Below are 18,739 nucleotides of genomic sequence, written 5' to 3' on the forward strand. Positions count from 1 at the left end.
GGTGGGAGGAGGTGCTCCCAGGGTCAGGTTCCAGGACCACCTGAGGGGAGAAAAGGCAGAAGGGTGGGCTTGTGGAGCCCTCCCCATCACTGTGCCCTTTCTTCCGTCAGCTAGCCTAGGGAAGGTGTCTAGAAGGCTCTCAGGCAGCAGGGATGGAAGGTCCAAGGAGAGGGGCCTTAACAGACAAGGGGTGGATGCCCAGCAATAACGCAATCCCCTAGACCACTCAGTGTACCCTTTCTTCACAGACACCCCTGCACTTCCAGGCCAAGAGTAAATCAATGATGCTGGCATGCATCTCTCTCATCCATCCCTCTTGGCAAATGTCAGTCAGTCCCGGGTCTTGGCTGCCTGCCAGCTCCTGCCAGGCTTCTAAGGACCAGACCTAGGAAGTCTGGCCCAAGTCCCAAGCCAAACTCCCTTCACGGGGCTGCCCTCCATCCAAGAGGGGATTCCTGGGGAGAGAGGTCAGGAAACCCAGGGAGAGAGAAGAGAGCAGGTCCTTCTGCCCCCTGCCTGGGGCCTGTGTACCAGCACCCAGTGCTGCCAGCTGGGGGACACAGAGCAGCTGCACTGCCTCACGTACCTGTGCCCTACCCCAAAGTGGGGTCAGGTTCAGTTCCATTCCTGGGGCAGCCCAGCATCATCATCCCTTCCCCACCTTGCTTAGCAGGTCTGAGGCACCCGCCTCTTCCCCGGCTCACAGACATCCAGGCAAAACAGTGGGACAGGTGGCTAGTTTACAGCTCCCGACAGAATTACTATCAGGTGAACAAGGACAGAACAATATGAGGAACAGCTCCAGCCCCCTGCAGACCCGGAGAGGACCGCAGAGTGGGCGAGACCCCTGCTGGGCACACCCAGGGCTCACTCCTGGTCTGTGAGTGTCTGCAGTTCACCCTGCTCATACTCTGGCTGGACATGTGAGAGGGTCAAGGTGAAATAGAATAAGTTTTACTTTAAAGGCATTCCGGTATTTCCTATGAGCAAGAGACAGAGAATGACATAAGGGTCAGCACATCAGCAAGAACGTGAGGTAGGTCTGGACTATCCTTCCTTCTCCTTCCTGGCCCCCCCCCTGCACCCCCAACACGCAGGAGGTGACCAATCAACATCCCGAAGTGGGAGTGCAAGCCCCAAAGGGAGAGGGGTGGGAGGGGTCAGGAGAGACTTTTGCTCTTGTAATGAGGAAACAAACCAAGATGAAAGAACACAAAGGAAGAAAAGAGAGATTGACTCAAACTCAGAAAACAGACATGGGGGGGCAGGGGTGCAGAGAGGTCTGAGAGCCCCTGCTGGGTGCAGGTGGGCTACCGGTGGGAGGTGGGGCCACTGTCCGCTCTCTTACTGGCTTAGAGACAGACAGATGTGGATGAAGGCCAATGTCTCTGATTCTGTGGTCTCCAAGATGGGGTTGCCCAAGATCGCCACCGGGATGTGGGGGGAAACTACAGGCATGAATCCTTTATCTACAAGAAAGAAGGGCAGCAGGAGTAGAGTCCCTGAAGTCTGGAGAGGCAAGGCTTCAAAGGCAAACAGTGATTCCAGGAAACACTTGGCCAGGCTGGGGAATGAGAGAGGGAAAGGCACTCCCTAAAGGGTGCCTTATCAACAAGTTACTGCCCTGGGCAACTGCGGCTCAGGCGGCTGGGAGCTCTGGAAACAGTCTCGAACAGGTGCTGCAGAGTTATCTGCCGGAGGGCTGGAGGAAGGAGCTGGGGTAGTCATCCACCAACTTCAGCCATTGGCTGAGGGCTCCCGGGGCAGCGTTTCTAAGGTACTTTGCGGCCTGGTGCGCAAGCGGGCAGAGCGGGCCCTGGCAGCCTGCGGAGGTTCCGGGAGGCAGATGCCGGCAGGGGAAGCAGACCCTTTACCAAGGGTCCGGAGGGGATTTGGCTGGGGTACCAACTACCAGCCATCGGGAGGCCCTCGGTGTGTTGGAAGCCGGTAAAATTACAGCCCAAGGGACTGAGTGCAACTTGGCGGGTAGGCCTAGGAACTGGCTCACCTGGTGCCTGTGTTGCCGGAGCCTATAATTCAGAGACATTTCATTCACTTAGCATCGTTAGTGCACAGAGCATGCCGCATGGGCGCCTTTTTCAGATAAACGCAGCTGAGTGACGAAAACAGCCACGTCGATCACTTTTGTGAGGCTCCAGAAAGAATTACCCATCTCTTGGCTTTCTTCAAAAGACTGTTCTCGACAAAATGTTCAGAACAGTTTCCTGTCGACTCTGGAGTGGGCTGAGGTGGCGGGGCATTTGCTCTTGTACTCAAGACCCCGGATGTGGGGGGACAAAGGGCTCGTTTTCATATTCCCGCGAGGGCCCACTTCGCCCCCTTGCCAGCTTCTGTTCTGGAAACAGCCCAGAAGTTAAAGGCGGCTGGGACAGAAGAGCTCTGGTTGGTGCGGCTCCTTTAGGGTCTGAGGACACCTGCTTTGTAGCAGGCAGGGATGCGCGTGGGCTTCCTGAGCACTGTGCAGGAAATCCAGGTTCAAGCTGGCCCCGAGGACAACCTGACCCTCACAGCTGGGGCCATTCAGGTGGCCTGTGCTTTAAAGCACGTGGGGGATGCGTGCGGGGACACGCTGGGGGCTGCAGAGTTGTCCGGCTGCCGTTGCTGGGGCCACAGCGGCCCCCTGCAGATGCTCCTTGGCCAGGCTGAGTGGGGTGCACCCTTCTCGAGGCAGCTGCTGGACCCTGCGACAGCTTTCCAGGGCAGAGAGCATCTCACAGTCTCAGCTATCTCCTCGGGAGGTCACCTGGGGCTCCTTACGTCCTTGACTACACGCTTATAATAAACACGAGCAATCTAAAACAAGCCTCCCAAACCCTCAGAGGACGAGGGGCCGAGGCTGGAGTTTGGCGTCTCCCCAGAGACACCTCCTCCCGCCTCCCCCCGACTCGTGCCCGCCTGGACAGGCCGAAGTTCTGAGCAATGTCTTGGCTTGGGCCTGATCCACCTTGGAATCTGGGGAGCTGGGGAAATGGGGACAAGCCCCGAAGGGATCTGTAATGGGGGGGGGCTTTTAACCTGCCCTCCCCCAGGAGGTGTGGAACAAAAAGCATGTCTCCTGTATCTCATCCTTTTGCCTCCCCTTTCCCTAAAGTCTCTGCTAATCGCAGTTCTTCTTTTCCCCATCCTGGCACCGCCGCATGGGTCTCTCCTTTCTCTGCGTCCTCTCTTCCTCCAAGTGTCCCGCTGGCCCTGCTCCCTGCAGGCCCCCACCTCCCCGGGGCCCCTTGGGACTGCTGATAACCATCACGCTGGGGCCGGCACAAGATCTGTTGGCTGCGCCCTGCCCGGCCCAACATGCCCAGAGCCCAGCTGTGCCACCAAACAGGAAGATAAAAGCGGCAGCTCAAGGGGGCGCACACACCTGGACGGTGTGGGTACCGGGAGGACCCCGAGGCTCTGAACCGTGTCCAGAGGGGTCTGCGGGAGCGGAGGCTTTGGGGCTGCTTCGTATCCCCTGCTCCCACTGTCCCATTCCACTGCTTCATATCCCCATTCCCGCTGCGGCATCGGCTGGGCTCACCTGCCACAGGAAGATGTCTCAACCACCGGGGGTCCCCCAGTGAGGGGGCAGGGAGGGAAGGGGTCTCACTGGCCAGCTCTCCCACCCTTCCTCTTGCCCACCCTTCCAGCTGTAGGGCTGCCCACCCTGCTTCTCTCTGCCCACTCCCTCGCCACCCACCCACAGGCCTGCCTGCCAGGTCCCAGGCTGAGGAGCGGCTATTAATTATTAAAGCAAACAAAAGCATTTCCTAGCAGGGAGGCCAGCCTGCAGCTGCTTACAGGAAAGGCAGCCCCAGCTGGCTTCCCTCTCAGGGCCTGCCTGTGTGCTGGGACCAGCTCAAGGGGGAGGGCGGGTTTGGGTCTCACAGGGGTCTCCCTGGGCTGCCGCCGGGGCCGCGCACCTCAGTAAGAGGACGTGGTCTGCAGGGTCATCCGGGACACACGGGCTGGGGCTGGGACCTGCGGCTTAGAGATGAAGTCACAGCGCTGGCCAGGAATCCTTGCGCAGAGCTCCCCACTGAGAAGTTCCTGCCAGCCCTCTGCACCCGACTTCCCTTCCCTCCCCTGTTGCCTCTCCAGGGCAAGGGCACGGAGCCCCTCTTTTCTCCCTACCCCTCTTTTGCTCAGGACTTCCTTCCTCTTGGCAGAGAGCCTTCCTTACCCATCTGGGCAGGTTCTGGGCCTTCTCCACCCCTCCCTTCTGTACAATTTGGCTGTCCCAGTACCCGGTTCCTGGAGTCAGGTGGATCTTGGGGTCCACCGACGTGGAGAGGGGAGCCCAGCAGAAAGGGATTTGGGAACTTTCTAACATCCACTCCTGTGTCCTTCAGCAGATCCTCGTCGGCCCCCCTGCTGACTGCTCTAGCCTGTCCTGGTGCTGAGGACACCAGGATGAATAAGCCACTATCCTGGCCCTAAAGGAAGGCACAGGCTGGAGGGGCACAGGCTGACTGATACTGCGGCCAGTATCCTTAGGCAGCACTAAGAACTGTGCCTGAGGTCCGGGTGGGAGGGTGCAAATGTTGGAGGTGCTGGGGTGAGGGGTGGTCCCCGAGACCGTAAGACTTTATTCAGTGGGTTTTGTGCATGCTGGGGCCAGGGGAATTGTTTCAAGAGGCGTTGTTAGATGCCATGTATCAGGTCAAGGGCTCCAAGGGAGTTTGGGGCCAGACGGAGATGAGCCTTGAGTGCTGAATACCTGGGAGGAAGTAGGGGTGACTGAGGTTTTAATTGGAGAGGAACAGAGTGGAGAAAAGTTCTTTGGAAATATTGCTCTGGTCCCCCCAGGGCATGGTAGATGATTTGGGGGGGGGGTGAGAGACTGGGCCTGGAGCAGTGGGCTAGGAGGCTGAGGTGGTGGGGGAGGAAGGTTAACCTTCAAACCTGGGAGGAAAGACGTGGAGGGCAAGGGAGTGCTACTGTGACAAGTTGACCTCTGACTGTGAGGAAACGTCTAGAAGCCTTGACAATCAGGGGGCTGTGGGGCAGAGGCATCAAGGACACTGTCAGATCCCAAGCAGCCTTGGGGAAGAGTGCTCCTGGGCACGTTTCCCAGAGGTGCGACGGGGCGGAGCTGGGCAGAGGTTGAAGAGGCAGGGGCAGAGAAAGGAAGGTTGGTTGTTGCTGTTTCAGGAGGGAAAGACCAGAGCAGAGGACTGACTGGGGACCAAGACACAAACTGGAGAGACGGGCTGCTGTTAGAAGAATGAGGAGAAAGGTTCAGCGTGCTCCCCTGTGGAAGGAGGTGGCCCAGAGTCCCCCAAATGGGGGCAGGGGCTCCCAGTCTGTGCCCCGAGGCCCAGAAGTCTCTGGACTTGCAGAGAAGGAGCCCAGGCCTGAAGAAATGCCCCCTCGCCAAACTGGGGAAGCCTACTGAGTCCCAGCAATGTGGCCCCGGGGACTCAGACTGGACACCTCAGTGCCACTCAAGAATGCCCGCGTGCAGATGACACCCCTGCTGGTCGGATCCCCTGGCAAAGGGCCTCATCCCTGCACTTCTGTAACTACACAGGCTACAAGTGCATTGCCTCCTTGTGCATCTGCTTCCCTCTCATCAAATCTGCTGGCTCGAGACAGATGCAGAGGGGCAGGTGGGAGAGAAATAAGGGACTTACACCCCCGAGGCCCCACTGGACCTCTTCACCCACTCTTACAAGGAGCTCTCACCACAGCTGATGGTGGAGAAAAAGAGGGAGCCTCCATTAAGAAATGGACCACCGCAAATTAAATAAAAAACCAGAACCAACAGAAAAACAGGCAGGATACAGAATTGTATACACCGCCCGGGGGGCGGGGGGAATGTGAATGGGAAAAAAGATGGGAAGAAAATACACTAAAACGTTACCGGTCGTTGTATTAGAACAGGTGGGTTTTGGTTTGCTACTTACCCATTTTTCTGAAATATAGTTATATCATGAGGAAAGCTATGTAAATTAATTCATCGGCAAGACCCTCTCCTCTTGAAGAGATGAGTTCCAGAGAGAGCCGCCCCCCCCCCCCCCACCACCCAGCACTCCCTCCGACAATCAGGAAAGGACAGGGGTGCAGAAACACAGGGCTCACTTCACACATGAAACAAGGTGTGTGTCTGTAAGGGCTGAGGTTCGGGTTGGTGTCCCCTGAACAGGCTTGGGGATGTGAAGGTTGGGGCAGGGTGCCAGACCTGCTCTGCCCTGGCGCCCCCCACCCCCCCATCAGAATCCCCTCAGGCTGCTGGACAAGTAGCTGTTCAGACCCCTGGGAAGCCCAGCTCCCAAGTGCCCTGGGGGTGTGCAGAGGCAGCACCTCCTTAGTCCCAACCACTGAGAACTCCCGGCAGGAGAGCTAACATCCCCCTCCCAGCCCCAACACACACGCACCGCCCACAAGCAGGGGCACAACAAGTCCGCGGTCCAGGTGTTATGAGGAACAGGTCAACAAACCTTTTAAACTTCCTTCCCAGATCCAGGAGTCCATTCCCCACCCAGGCCCCCTGCCCATACTCCTGCAAAGGCGTCAGAGGAGATGGGCATGGGTGCTGGGTTCCCAGGGACCCTCTGCCTCCCCCAGGACCACCAGGAAACCACTTTGAGGAGAGGCGGGACCTGAGCGCCCTGCCCCAGCCCCAGCCCCAGCCCCAGCCCCAATCATTCAAGCCAAGTCGACTGCCCACCTCGCTCCTTCCCTACTCTTCAGCCCCCAGCCGCTTCTCTGGCTCTTGCACACCCCCCTCCTTCAACTCTGAGGGGCGTGGGAAAGCAGAAAGGGGGCTGGGTTTTGTGCCTTTCCTGGCAGAGAGCCACGGAATTGGACAAGGAGAGGCAGTGGGACTGCCCACGAAGGAGGGGTTGGCTGTTCCTTGACGGCCGGTGGCTGTGGGGCATGGCTCAGGGACAGCAGGCAGCGGGGATACCTTCTACTGTAGAGCCGTGGACCGCCCGGCCCCGGAGCGACAGTCAGAAACCAGAAATCAGAGCCGGGACCGCGGCAGAGGGGGCAGAAGCCCCGCCCCGGCCCGCCCCACAGCCTCAGGAGGAAGCAGAGGCACTCGGGGCAGGGTGGGCAGGAGAGCTTGCCGGCACTGTCCAGAGTTGGGGGCTCCCCCCCACCCCTCGCCCCAGCAGCTCAGCAGGCTGAGCGAAGGCGGCGCGGAGCACTCCAACCCGAGCGCACTGGGTCGCGTCCGAGCGCTTACCTCTGCGCCGCGGTGCTGGCGTCCAGGATGCCCGCGCCCTGCATCCAGGAGCGCACCGAGCCCAGGCCGGCGGGCAGCAGCGGCTCCTCCTTCAGGTTCAGCCCGCCGCGGGGCAGAGTGTCCTGCGCGGGGAACATAAGGGCGCGCAGTCGGTGGGCGCCCCCGCCGCCGGGAATGCAGTCCCGCCGCGGCTGCGGGCGTCTCGGCTCGGCCCGACCCGACGGCACCGGGCGCCTCCGGGAGCTCAGCGCAGCGCCCAGTCCCCGCGTCTCAGTGCGCGCTCGCCTCTCGGGCGCTCCCTCGGAGAAAGCGGGTCCGCGAGCGCCGGCGCTGTCCCCTCCCCTCCCGGGGCGCGGGGCGGGGAGATGGAGGGATTCCCCCGCGGCCTGAGCGCCGGCGGGCGGACTGCGAGCGAGGCGGGGAGGGCGGGAGCGGAGCCGGCACCCGGTCCGCGCGGAGGCGCCCCAGAGGCGCGCTCTGGCGGCTGCCCAGGGCCGCGGTCGTCGGAGGGGGGGGGGGGGGGCCGAGCGCCCCGGGAGCTGCCTCCGGCGAGGCGGGGGCGCGGGGCCGCCCGCCCTTTCCCCCTCACCGCCCCCACCTCCCGCCCGCCCGCGGCGCCGGCGCGGGGCGCTGATTACCATCCGGGAGGCGGAGGCTGCTGGCGCGGAGCTCGGCGGCGGCGGCGGCGGCGGCGGCGGCGGCGACAGCGGCGGCAGCGGCGGCAGGAGCAGCAGCAGCCGCGCGTCCCGGGGAAAGGCAGGGGCAGCGCCGGGCCAGCAGACGCCGCCGCCGCCGCCGGCTCCCCGCGTGCCCCGGCGCCCCGGCCCTGCCGCAGCCCCGGGCGGCAGCACCTGGAGCAGCAGCAGCAGCAGCCCGGCCGACTCCCCCCGGGGCCCGGTTCCCGCGCCGCCCCGCCGCGGCCGCCGCCGGCCGCCGCTCCCCGGGGCCTGGCCGCGGGCCCGGGCCATCCCGCCGCCGCCGCCGCCGCCGCCGCTCCCGGGGGAGCGGGAGTCGAAGGGAGGGAGCGCGGGCGGGAGGAGGGATGGCGGGAGCGGGCGGGCCCAGGGGACTGGGGGCCGGGGGAGGCGGGGGCGGGGCGGCGCGGCCGGCCGAGGGGCGGCCGGGGACGTGACATCATCGGGGGAGGAGCGGCTGGGACCGGGCCGCCGCGGTGGGGCGGATCCTGGCGAGTCGGTCGCCGGGGCTGGGGGCTGCGGCCTGGCCGAGGCCGCGGGGAGGAACGCGGGGGACGGGCGGGCCCCGGGAGGCCCGGGCTGGGGGGCAGACGGGGCTGCGACGCGAGGGAGCCAGGCCAAAGCCAGGGGAGCGCGCCACGCCGCCCTCAGAAAGCTCCGCCGCCTCGGGGTCGCCGCGGGACAGAGCTCGGGCTTCTGGCCTCACCTCCCTCTCCGAGTACCCGCCGTATTCCCCGCGCTGACACCCTGTTCCTGCACTTGCTGCTCATTCCGACGCCTCCAAGCTTTTACTCTTGTTCTTTGCTCACCCTGCTGTCCTCCTTGTATTTCCCCCTGGTGAACCTGACCTCGGTGTGACCTCAGCCTAGGACTCAAAGCTCCCTCTCTCTCTTAGGCTGGGCCCCAGACAGCCGAGCGAGCGGCGTCCCTGCGCACCCCATCCCTAGGCCCCTTCCCTGGGTTGCCTAAACCTACAGCTTGTTCGTTGGCGGACCTTGCCTTTCTGAAACCTCTTGATTTCTGATTGCCAGTTAGACACTGGGGACTCAGAGTTAGGACTCAGAGCCCAACGCACCTCCTCTTTCTCCCCAGCGTCTTCCTTCGCGGGTTTCATTACTTTTTTCTTTCTTTGTTTTTTTTTTTTTTTTTTTTTAGTTTCTGGCACAAAAATCAACCCACCCTTGTTCCCAGGAGCAGAGCCATTTCTGCCCCTCTCCTCACACTCTGGCCTGGTGTGTGCTGGCCAAGCTTTGAACAAGCCCAGAAGGAGTCCAGTACTGCCCTGCAGGGCGGCATGGGGGTGTCCTGCTCTGCCTGCGACTTGCCCTTTGCCGCCCCCCCCCCGCGGAATACCACTTTCCGGCCCCAGCTGACTCCCATCCTGTTGGGGGACCCCCAAGTGTGCAGTTAGTGAGCCACCCACATCGACCTAGAGGAGGGGTCCCAGGGGACACTGCTGGGCCTCCTATCACCCCGGAGGCTCCCCTACCTTCTCTCTTGACTTCTCCCCTCTTCTCCATGTCTCCCTCCACATCACCTGCAGGACCTGTGGCTCCCACCGGGACTTCCCCAGGTGTCAGCTTTTACCCCGGGTGAGATTATCAAAGGTAGGTCTCTCCCTAGGGTGAATTCTTCTGCCAGTCTTTTTCCTGACTCTAAATCCTTGCTCCTCCCAGCGTGGGCCCTGGACCGCCAGCATCAGCACTACCTGGAGCTTGTTAGAAAGGCAGAATCTTAGGCGCTTCCCCGGGTCCGCTGAATCAGAACCTACAGTTTTACAAGATCCCAGGGGACATATGCACCCATCACGGTTGGGAAGCGTTGCTTCAGAGAAACCCTCACAGCTTTCTGCACTTGCTTCACGCCTCTCTCTGACCTTCAAACCTACCTCTGGCTCTCTACGTTACCAGCAGGCAGCCTACCTCTTACTTCGCGGAGAGGATCCGGGTAATGGCGGCCGGATCCTGCCTGTCTCTCTCAGCCGTTCGTGGTTTTCATCCATTCTCAGTCTTATCGCCCATTCTGTTCTCTCCTTGCACCCCCGAAAAACATGCGGACCCAGGGACCCCTTTACTAAGTCCCATCTTCTCTACCTCCTGATGCTGCCCCATCTGGTCGTCCTTCTTTCTTCTGCTCAGACCTCCCCATTCTTAAAGGAACCCTCCCCTTGTCCCCGCCTCCCCCGCCAACATGTGCCCCTCCTGTGTCTGAGAGTCCTGGGAGCACTCCGCCAAGGATGCCTCCCCAGCCCCCAGCAAGCTACTCCTAAACCCTGGCGGTATGGCTCCCTTCCAGCTCTGCCGCTGTTTGCTCTTTTCTCAGGCCTCAGGCCCTCTGACTCCCTGCGGCACTGGGCTCTCCAGCCTCCCCCCTCCCTCCCAGGGAAGCCATCCTGATGATCAGAGCACTCTGCCTCTCTTGACCCCGTGAGTGCCCCAGGCTGCTGTGCCTTGCTGCCTTCTCCCTCCTCCCCTCAGAGAGCCGGTGATCTTCCACAGCCTCAGAGGCTGTCTTGGGGACGTGATCTCCTAGTGTGGGCCTCCATCCTGCTTCCACCAGTCCTGAATATCAGCTGGTGAGGACAGAGGCGGCCTTGACTCCCTCGGGAGGAGGGGAGCACCTGCCTCCATGGAGGGTCCCTAATGCAATAGCTCTGTCCCTGGGCCTGGGATGAGGCTGCTTCGTCTCCACAAACCAGCTCCTACTCCTGCCCCCCCCCCCCACCCCTCTTGTCTGTCCACGGCACCTCCTCCTGACACCCATCAGGCTTGGAGCCCAGGAGTTCATCTCGGATACTTTCCTCACCCTGACCACAGCCAACTCTTTGTCAGATCGTAAGGATTCCCCCTCCGGGTCCTCTTCCCTGCCCCAGTGCCCACAGTGAGTATCTTTAACAATGAAACTTATTTGTCCTCTACCGGACTCCACTCTGGCTTGGAGGAGAACTCCGCCCTTGTCTGATGCTGGCCTTCGTAGCTATCTCCCTGCCCCCAGCTGCCCAGCCCAGTCACCCTCCATTCTCCTGCCACCACTTGCTTAGAAACTTCCAGATGTTCATGGCTCCCCGAATAGACATTTAGGGACTTAGTTTAGGGACATTCTGAGCCCTTTGATGCCTGATCTGGATGTCCCTTGCCACTCTTCCCTCCATTCCCTTTCTGTGCTAGTCCTTTGCTTACCTGACACCAAAGATCTTACTCCTCCCCCAACACAGGCTACCACTGTCAACAGCAGGCTTTTCATCTGGCTGGTTCCTTGGGGGGGGGGGGGGGGGAGGAGGGAGGGCGTGCCCTCACTGTTGCCCTACCTTTCTTCTCTGGAAGCAACAGGGTCCACGTTCCTCTTCATGGGGTTGAAGGGCTTGGCTGTTGCAGATCTTCACGGCTCTAGAAGACTCTTCCCAAAGTAGGGTTGGGGTATGGGTGCTCAGAGTTAACCCGGGGCAGAAAGGGACTGTTAATGGCACTGAGCTAAGACCAGGTTGGATGGGCTCCTGACTTGTATGGGTTTCTATTATTAACCACATGGACTAGAAAGAAAAGGATGGTGTTTGAGGCTTCCCAGGTCCTGCAGCCCCAGAGAAAGGCTTCTGGGTTAGAGCCACTGCACCAAGGGGCAAGGCCTCTGGGTGATGACGGTTATCAGTTGGGCCAGTAAATGGAAGGCCAGCGAGGAAAGTCTGAGTCAGTCCTTGTGGTTGGAGGTAAGTGTCTCTGCTTTAGATCCAGCAAATCTGTTTCTTGGAATTCCGGGTGTGTTTTTCTGTCTTGTGCTTCATGGGCACCACGGTGTGGCGGCGAGAGCCTTGTGAACGAACACTCGGTGTCACTGCAGAGGGAGTGACCTGGGCTGTAAAGATGCAGGGGCAAGTACTGGGGCCAGTACAGAAGAAGGGCCTGAGCCTGAGACCAGGACAGCATCTGCAAAGGCCAGTAGAGCTGAACGCGTGGATTTGCAGTACGGGCTTCAAGGTGGAGCGCCTGGAGCATCCCAGGGGATGCAGGGGAGCAGAGCATTTTTCCTGCAGGTCTGGGCCTTAAAACAGTATTTCAAAAATCAAAACTAACTCTCTGTCTCTCTCCCTCCCCCTCCCCCGCTCCCTCTCTCCAAAAGGGGGCTGCAACACCACAGACAACCGATCCCAGGTGGTGCCTTAGGCACAAGGCTCCAGGCCAGGCTGAGTGTTGGGCCGCAGCGCCCCCTGGAGGCCCAGGAGATTCGGGCACTTGGATCCACTTCAAGGTCAAGTTTTCTGATAGGAATTAACAGAGGGACAGAATAAACATACTAAAGCATTCACTAAATACGGTTGTTCGCATGTTCCGTGAAGAAAAAGAAAATGCCTGGGGCCATTCCAGAAGGTTTCCTTGTGGGTATGCCGTGGCTCTCAGCCTTCCTCCTGCCTGACTTCCCCTGTTGCCAGGGGAAAGACCCACACTACAGGTGTTCGTCTTGCCTTGGGATCCCTTCCACTCCCGAATTTAGGTTGAGTTACTCAGTGTTGAATAATACACAATTGGAGTCAACACTCCGGCAGAGGAGTTGAGCTCCCATCTCCAATTTCTGGGCTAAAAGACAGATTGCATGTCCCCTCAATTTTCCTGGTTGTCCACACCCCTACCAGTCACGAACCATCTCAAAGACAACTAGTCTCACCCTCATTGAGGCAGAGGAAGGGGACTGTTTTACCTGGTGTAGCAAGATGTGCTTTGTTCATCCAGTAGCTTTCAGAGAAGGCCCTGGGACCTGCAGATTTCCAAACTAATGCTGTAGCAACATCCAACACTGTCCCTGGAGGCCCGCCCCTTAGCTATCCACAGGCAGTGGTGGAAAATCTGAAATAAAAGCATGTGTGTGTGATATATATATTTACTTGTGGGGCCAGATCAAATTCCTTTTCTGATGGCTGTGGGGTCAACAGGAAAGGAAGCCATCGTTTCTGAGATAAAGCAGTGTAGGCTAAGGGAGGAGGGGAGGTGGGAAGGGGCTGTTTTTCACCTTGTCCTGGGTGAAGTGGGGAGATGGCCCGGCAAAGGCCAATTCTCCGGGAGGCTTAAGCCTCAGGGACCCTCGTCCACACAGGACCCTGCCAAGGCCCTTTGAAGGCTCCTTGCAGTACATTCCCATGGTTATATATAATTGTGTTTTCATAAGTTTGTATATTTCTTTAAAATTTTTTTTATGTTTATTGATTTTTGAGAGAGAGAGAGCACAAGCAGGAGGGGCAGAGAGAGAGGGAGACACAGAATCTGAAGCAGGCTCCAGGCTCTGAGCTGTCAGCACAGAGCCGGCTGTGGAGCTCGAACTCATGAATCGTGAAATCATGACCTGAGCTGAAGTGGGATGTTTAACCGACTGGGCGCCCCAGTTTGTATTTTTCTTCTGAAACAGCAATATCCCCTTTGGTTTTATGAGCTTCAGGCCCCCCTGAACCTACATCTTCCCATAGGACCTGGAGCTGGGTAGGAACTGTGCAGGTAAATGATTATAAAGGCCTAAACTAAGGCAGATCAAGGGGGAATGAGAGGAACAGAAGAGAGATATGTCTTAATGAAAAAGCGCTGTCACTTACTGACTTGTAGCTCTTGCTGATGGGGGTGGGGGGAGGTGGTTTGCCTCTTCTCTGGTGTCCATACTGTTCAGAACAGTGCCTAGTACACGAATACTTGTGTAATGAATACTTGTCTGGGAGGTACAGGTCAGGAACTCGTGACTAACTAGGTATGTGGGGGTCCCACAGAGTGCTCCAAATAGATGGGCTTAGTACACCCACCACCTGTCCTCCAGCCCTGCCCTGCCACCTGGACCCATTCCTGAGGTAGAAAGCATCAAGGTCTCTCCCTTTTAACCTTCGATGGCCACTTGGCCAATGGGAGCCAGGTCCTTGGAATGCACCACACAGTGAAAAGGACTTGGGGTCTGGAGACTCGAGTAGGCAATACTATTGCCTAATTATCATTATAGTTAATATAATTAAGTATTATCACCTAGTTATCCTTAGCGTCAGTCACTTCCTGGGTAAGCCTGGGGTGCTGAGGGTCCATTGGTGCGATGGTTAAGTGTTTCACAACCGCCTCTCAAAAAATAAACCTGATTGGTAGCATCTGCTGATTTTCTTTTCTTCTTTTTTCAAAATGTTTTTTTAATGTTTATTTATTTTTGAAAGAGAGAGATAGCACTCGAGTGGGGGTGGGGCGGGCAGAGAGAGGGAGACATAGATTCTGAGGCAGGTTCCAGGCTCTGAGCGGTCAGCACAGAGCCCAATGCAGGGCTCAAACTCATGGACCATGAGATCGTGACTTGAGCCAAAGCTGGACGCTTAACCGACTGAGCCACCCAGGCGCTCCACATTTGCCAGTTTTCATGAGGTATGTTTCCACCATGGCTAATTTCAAACTACTAATGTTCCTGAACGTGTTGGGAAGAGACGCACACAAGAAGTTCTCCAGAGCCCAGGCAAGCAGTGGTACAAGCTTCCCCTTGAACAAGAATGGCGGACAAGGGGACTCCATGTTCTGGGTCAGGCTGCATGTGGGCAGTTTTTACTGACGACGTCGCTTCAGATTAGGTGAAAGGTATGTGGGTGATCAATTTGGCTCAATGCCCACCTTTTTTTTTTTTTTAGGTTTTCAAAAAAGGTTGATTTTTTAAAAATTATAGTATAACACAGTAATTTTACACATATACTCGATAATTTTTTTTTGCACATATATGCCCATATAACCCCTGTTCAGATTAAGATACAAGCCCTTTTCCACATCCCAGCAGCCTCTCTGGAACCTCCACCCCATCAATCCATGCCCCTCTCCTGACTTCTATTTTTTTTTTTATTAATTTTATTTTTTTTTAGTTTATATTCAAATTAGTTGACATATAGTGCAACAATGATTTCAAGAGTAGATTCCTTAGTGCCCCGTACCCATTTAGCCCATCCCCCCTCCCACAACTCCTCCAGTAACCCTGTTTGTTCTCCAGATTTATGAGTCTCTTCTGTTTTGTCCCCCTCCCTGTTTTTATATTATTTTTGTTTCCCTTGCCTTAAAGTCCTCATATGAGTGAAGTCATATGGTTTTTGCCTTTCTCTGACTGACTAATTTCACTTAGCATAACACCCTCCAGTTCCATGCACGTAGTTGCAAATGGCAAGATTTCATTCTTTTTGATTGCCGAGTAATACTCCATTGTGTATATATATATATATATATATATATATATATATATATATATATACCACATCTTCTTTATCCATTCATCCATTGATGGACATTTGGGCTCTGTCCATACTTTGGCTATTGTTGATAGTGCTGCTATAAACATGGGGGTGCATGTGTCCCTTCAAAACAGCACACCTGTGTCCTGTGGATAAATGCCTAATAGTGCAATTGCTGGGTCGTAGGGTAGTTCTATTTTTAGTTTTTTGAGGAACCTCCATACTGTTTTCCAGAGTGGCCGCACCAGCTTGCATTCCCATCCTCACTTCCAGCACCGTAAACGGATTTTCTCCATCTTTGGAGTTCATCTAAATGGCATCATGCACTGTGTGGTTTTCTTGTATCTGGCTTTTACTCATTGTTATATCTGTGGGATTTTATCCATGTGTCATGGGTAAGAGTTTTCCCATTTCTGGGTAGTTTTCCTAGTGCTGACTTTTAATAACTTTACCTCAATAAAAGGTTTTTGTTTTGTTTTGTTTTAATGCTTCTCATGCCTATCTTTGTCACTCACCTATGAAACCGTGGATTCCACAGGTTGGCCCTCCTGGCCATATACCCAGTCCCCCCAGTGCTCTGTTTCTCCTTGGCCCCGACTCATCCTCCCAAAACATTGGCCATACCACTCAGAGTCCCTTCTCCATAGTTAGCCAACTTCCTCATATTCTCGATATTTCTTGAAAGGTTTCTCTCATCTATAGTCTTTTTTTTTTTAACGTTTATTTATTTTTGAACAGAGAGAGACAGAGCATGAACGGGGAGGGTCAGAGAGAGAGGGAGACACAGAATCTGAAACAGGCTCCAGGCTCCGAGCTGTCAGCACAGAGCCTGACGTGGGGCTCAAACTCACGGACCGCAAGATCATGACCTGAGCCGAAGTCGGCCGCTTAACCGACTGAGCCACCCAGGCACCCCATCTCATCTATAGTCTTTTTTTTTTTAATTTTTTTTAACGTTTATTTATTTATTATTTTTTTTTTTTAAATTTTTTCCCAACGTTTTTTATTTATTTTTGGGACAGAGAGAGACAGAGCATGAACGGGGGAGAGGCAGAGAGAGAGGGAGACACAGAATCGGAAACAGGCTCCAGGCTCCGAGCCATCAGCCCAGAGCCTGACGCGGGGCTCGAACTCACGGACCGCGAGATCGTGACCTGGCTGAAGTCGGACGCTTAACCGACTGCGCCACCCAGGCGCCCCAACGTTTATTTATTTTTGAGACAGAGAGAGACAGAGCATGAACAGGGGAGGAGCAGAGAGAGAGGGAGACACAGAATCGGAAGCAGGCTCCAGGCTCTGGGCCATCAGCCCAGAGCCCGGCATGGGGCTCGAACTCACGGACTGTGAGATCGTGACCTGAGCTGAAGTCGGACACTCAACCGAGTGAGCCACCCAGGCGCCCCTCATCTACAGTCTTAACTGAAACCTGAGTGACACTGGTTATGAACTGAATATTGACGTCTGAAATTCATATGTTGAAGCCTTAACCCCAATGTGATTGTATTTGGAGATAGGCCTGTGAGGAGGTGATAAAGGTTGCATGACCTAAGGATGGGGCCCTAATCTGGTAGGGTTGGTGGCCTTGTGAGAAGAGGAAGGGAGAGCTCTTTCCCTACCATGTGATGACAGTGAGTAGCCAGCCATCTGCAAGCCGGGAAGAGAGTCCTCACCAGGAAATGAATTGGCTGGCACCTTCATCTTGGACTTCCCGGCCTCCAGCACGTAAGAAAAGAAATGTCTGCTATTTAAGCCCCTAGTCCGTGGTATTTTGTCATGGCAGCCTGAGCAGACTGAGATAACGCCCAAGGTCAGCCTTTCTCCCAAGGCCCTTTCTAGCAGTGACCATTTATTTCCTTCCACCTCACTACATGTGAGTATTTGGAATTTGATCTTGCCCTACTTTCAAGCTGATAAGTTAACCTGTTACCGGACGTTAATGTCAACCTGTTAACGGATGCTGCCAGAAGACGCACGACTCCTGGAGCAGAGACAGAGAACTTTATTGCTCACAGCACAGCAAGTTCAAAAGCATCATGTTTGCATCAGTTCCCTCGCCCTCCAAATCCCACAGGGGCACGTGGAGGAGCCCTCTGGGGGCTGTTGCGTCTGGGGAACATGAGAACGGGGAAGCTGCCTCTTTTGCAGAAGGCAATAAGCAAGCTCTTTGTCTTAGAGATAGGGCTTCATTCCTCAAGGTTACCGGACACACCCAACCCTAAGAAATAGCCCAGATGGAGTGGTCGGGGCCTTATATTCTTGACATGCCCAGTAAAAAATGTACAGCGGTGCCCAGGGCCGATGTGGTTTGCCTCTCCCAACCATCGACCCTGTGCACGATTGGCTGACTCGAATGTTCACATGAATATGCCACTCCATCCGCCACTCTGATTAGTTTGATCAACAGAGACTGGGACCAAATCTGCTCCATCTGTCTCATACAGAATCTAATTAAGGCTACTATCTATAGAACTTCAAACATCAAGATGAGGCAACCCTAAAAGTATTAGCTTCAAACTTGCCACTGAGGGTCCCAGATCCAGTCACCAGTGGATCAGTCCCAAGGGAATCAGTAGGTCTTACTCCAGACAGTTAGGATAGAGTCTAAACCCGGGCCATTATCCATTAAAATTCTCACAAGTGAGTTTTGGACTAATCTGCTGATTTCTGCTATCACTGCCAATAATTATAAGAGGCAGTGGATGGGCCAAAAAGCAATCCCATCTCTGACGGAGAGATTCCATGGCCCACATACAAACATATGCCTTGAAGACTCACATGCCACTCCAATTCAAGATTTGCGGTGAATTCTGATTTGTGCCATCATTACACGGCTTTGCTTGAGCCACATGGGCAGTGTCACCAAGGAGGTACAGCCTCATCCGCCACATATGAACCAAGACCACTCGGGTGACAGGGAAATTCTGTGCACTTGTACCAGTCAAAGTGCAACAGGGGTGGGCTGGATGGTGTGTTTGTACAAGTACAGGGCGGGGGGGGGGGGGTTCTGTATTCAGGAGCTGCCATTGGTGACAAAGGGCACAGCCACATAGTCTGGGACCATCCCTGCCTACATGTTTCCTGTTTCCATGGCATGCGGACAGGATGACAAAGCCAGGTGGGTCAGGTTTCTGGCTGAAGCTTAACTCCTATCAACCAGGTGATGGTTTTGCCAGGATTTGGGGGACAAAGAATGTTAATCATCCCTCCCTCCCTGCTCCCACTGGCATCTGGGTGCCACCAGGCCTCCGTGGCTATGGGAGGAGTGTGCCACATGCCAATAGCTACACCTTCACCTCTTCTCCAGTCTTTCCCTATTCACACCCTGACCTTTTATCTGGAGGGGCCAGGGGTGAGTGCGACAAAATGTACAGAGACCTATTATATCTCCCACCTTGGCTTCTGTGGGCCAGCGTAGGGGGACTGGGCAAGCAGTGTACTCAACCGAGTGGTCATTACCTTTGTGACCTGGGATCGTGTACATCCATCAGGAGAATCCAGGTGGCTAAATCAGAATGAAGTTTGAATCCCCTAGGCCCCCTTTGCCAGGCTGACAACCGGAGGCTGTACCGGCTAGACTGGCCTGGGGTTATTGTTGGAGGAAAAAAGGAAGCACTGTCTATGCCCAGGATTAGTCAGAAT

General features: G+C 56.1%; 1 protein-coding gene across 2 annotated transcripts in view; it reads right to left on the reverse strand.

Moving 5' to 3' along the window:
* Positions 1 to 8,306, reverse strand: part of EBF4 (EBF transcription factor 4) — a 58,220-nt gene extending 49,914 nt beyond the window's left edge. The window contains exons 1-2 of one of the 2 annotated variants that reach the window (XR_013554565.2): positions 7,834 to 8,306; positions 7,196 to 7,317 (exon numbers count right to left, since the gene is read on the reverse strand). Coding sequence is in view for 1 of the 2 variants with exons in the window: in XM_078444201.2 (XP_078300327.1) it covers positions 7,196 to 7,317; positions 7,834 to 8,163 (452 nt within the window). In the remaining variant the exon portion in view is untranslated. The remainder of the gene's footprint in view (positions 1 to 7,195; positions 7,318 to 7,833) is intronic. The other variant, XM_078444201.2, reaches the window with a different exon arrangement.
* Between the last annotated feature and the right edge of the window lie 10,433 nt (positions 8,307 to 18,739).

The sequence above is a fragment of the Panthera onca genome, chromosome A3, assembly GCF_046562875.1.
Source record: "Panthera onca isolate mPanOnc1 chromosome A3, mPanOnc1 haplotype 2, whole genome shotgun sequence".
NCBI classification, from domain to species: domain Eukaryota; kingdom Metazoa; phylum Chordata; class Mammalia; order Carnivora; family Felidae; genus Panthera; species Panthera onca.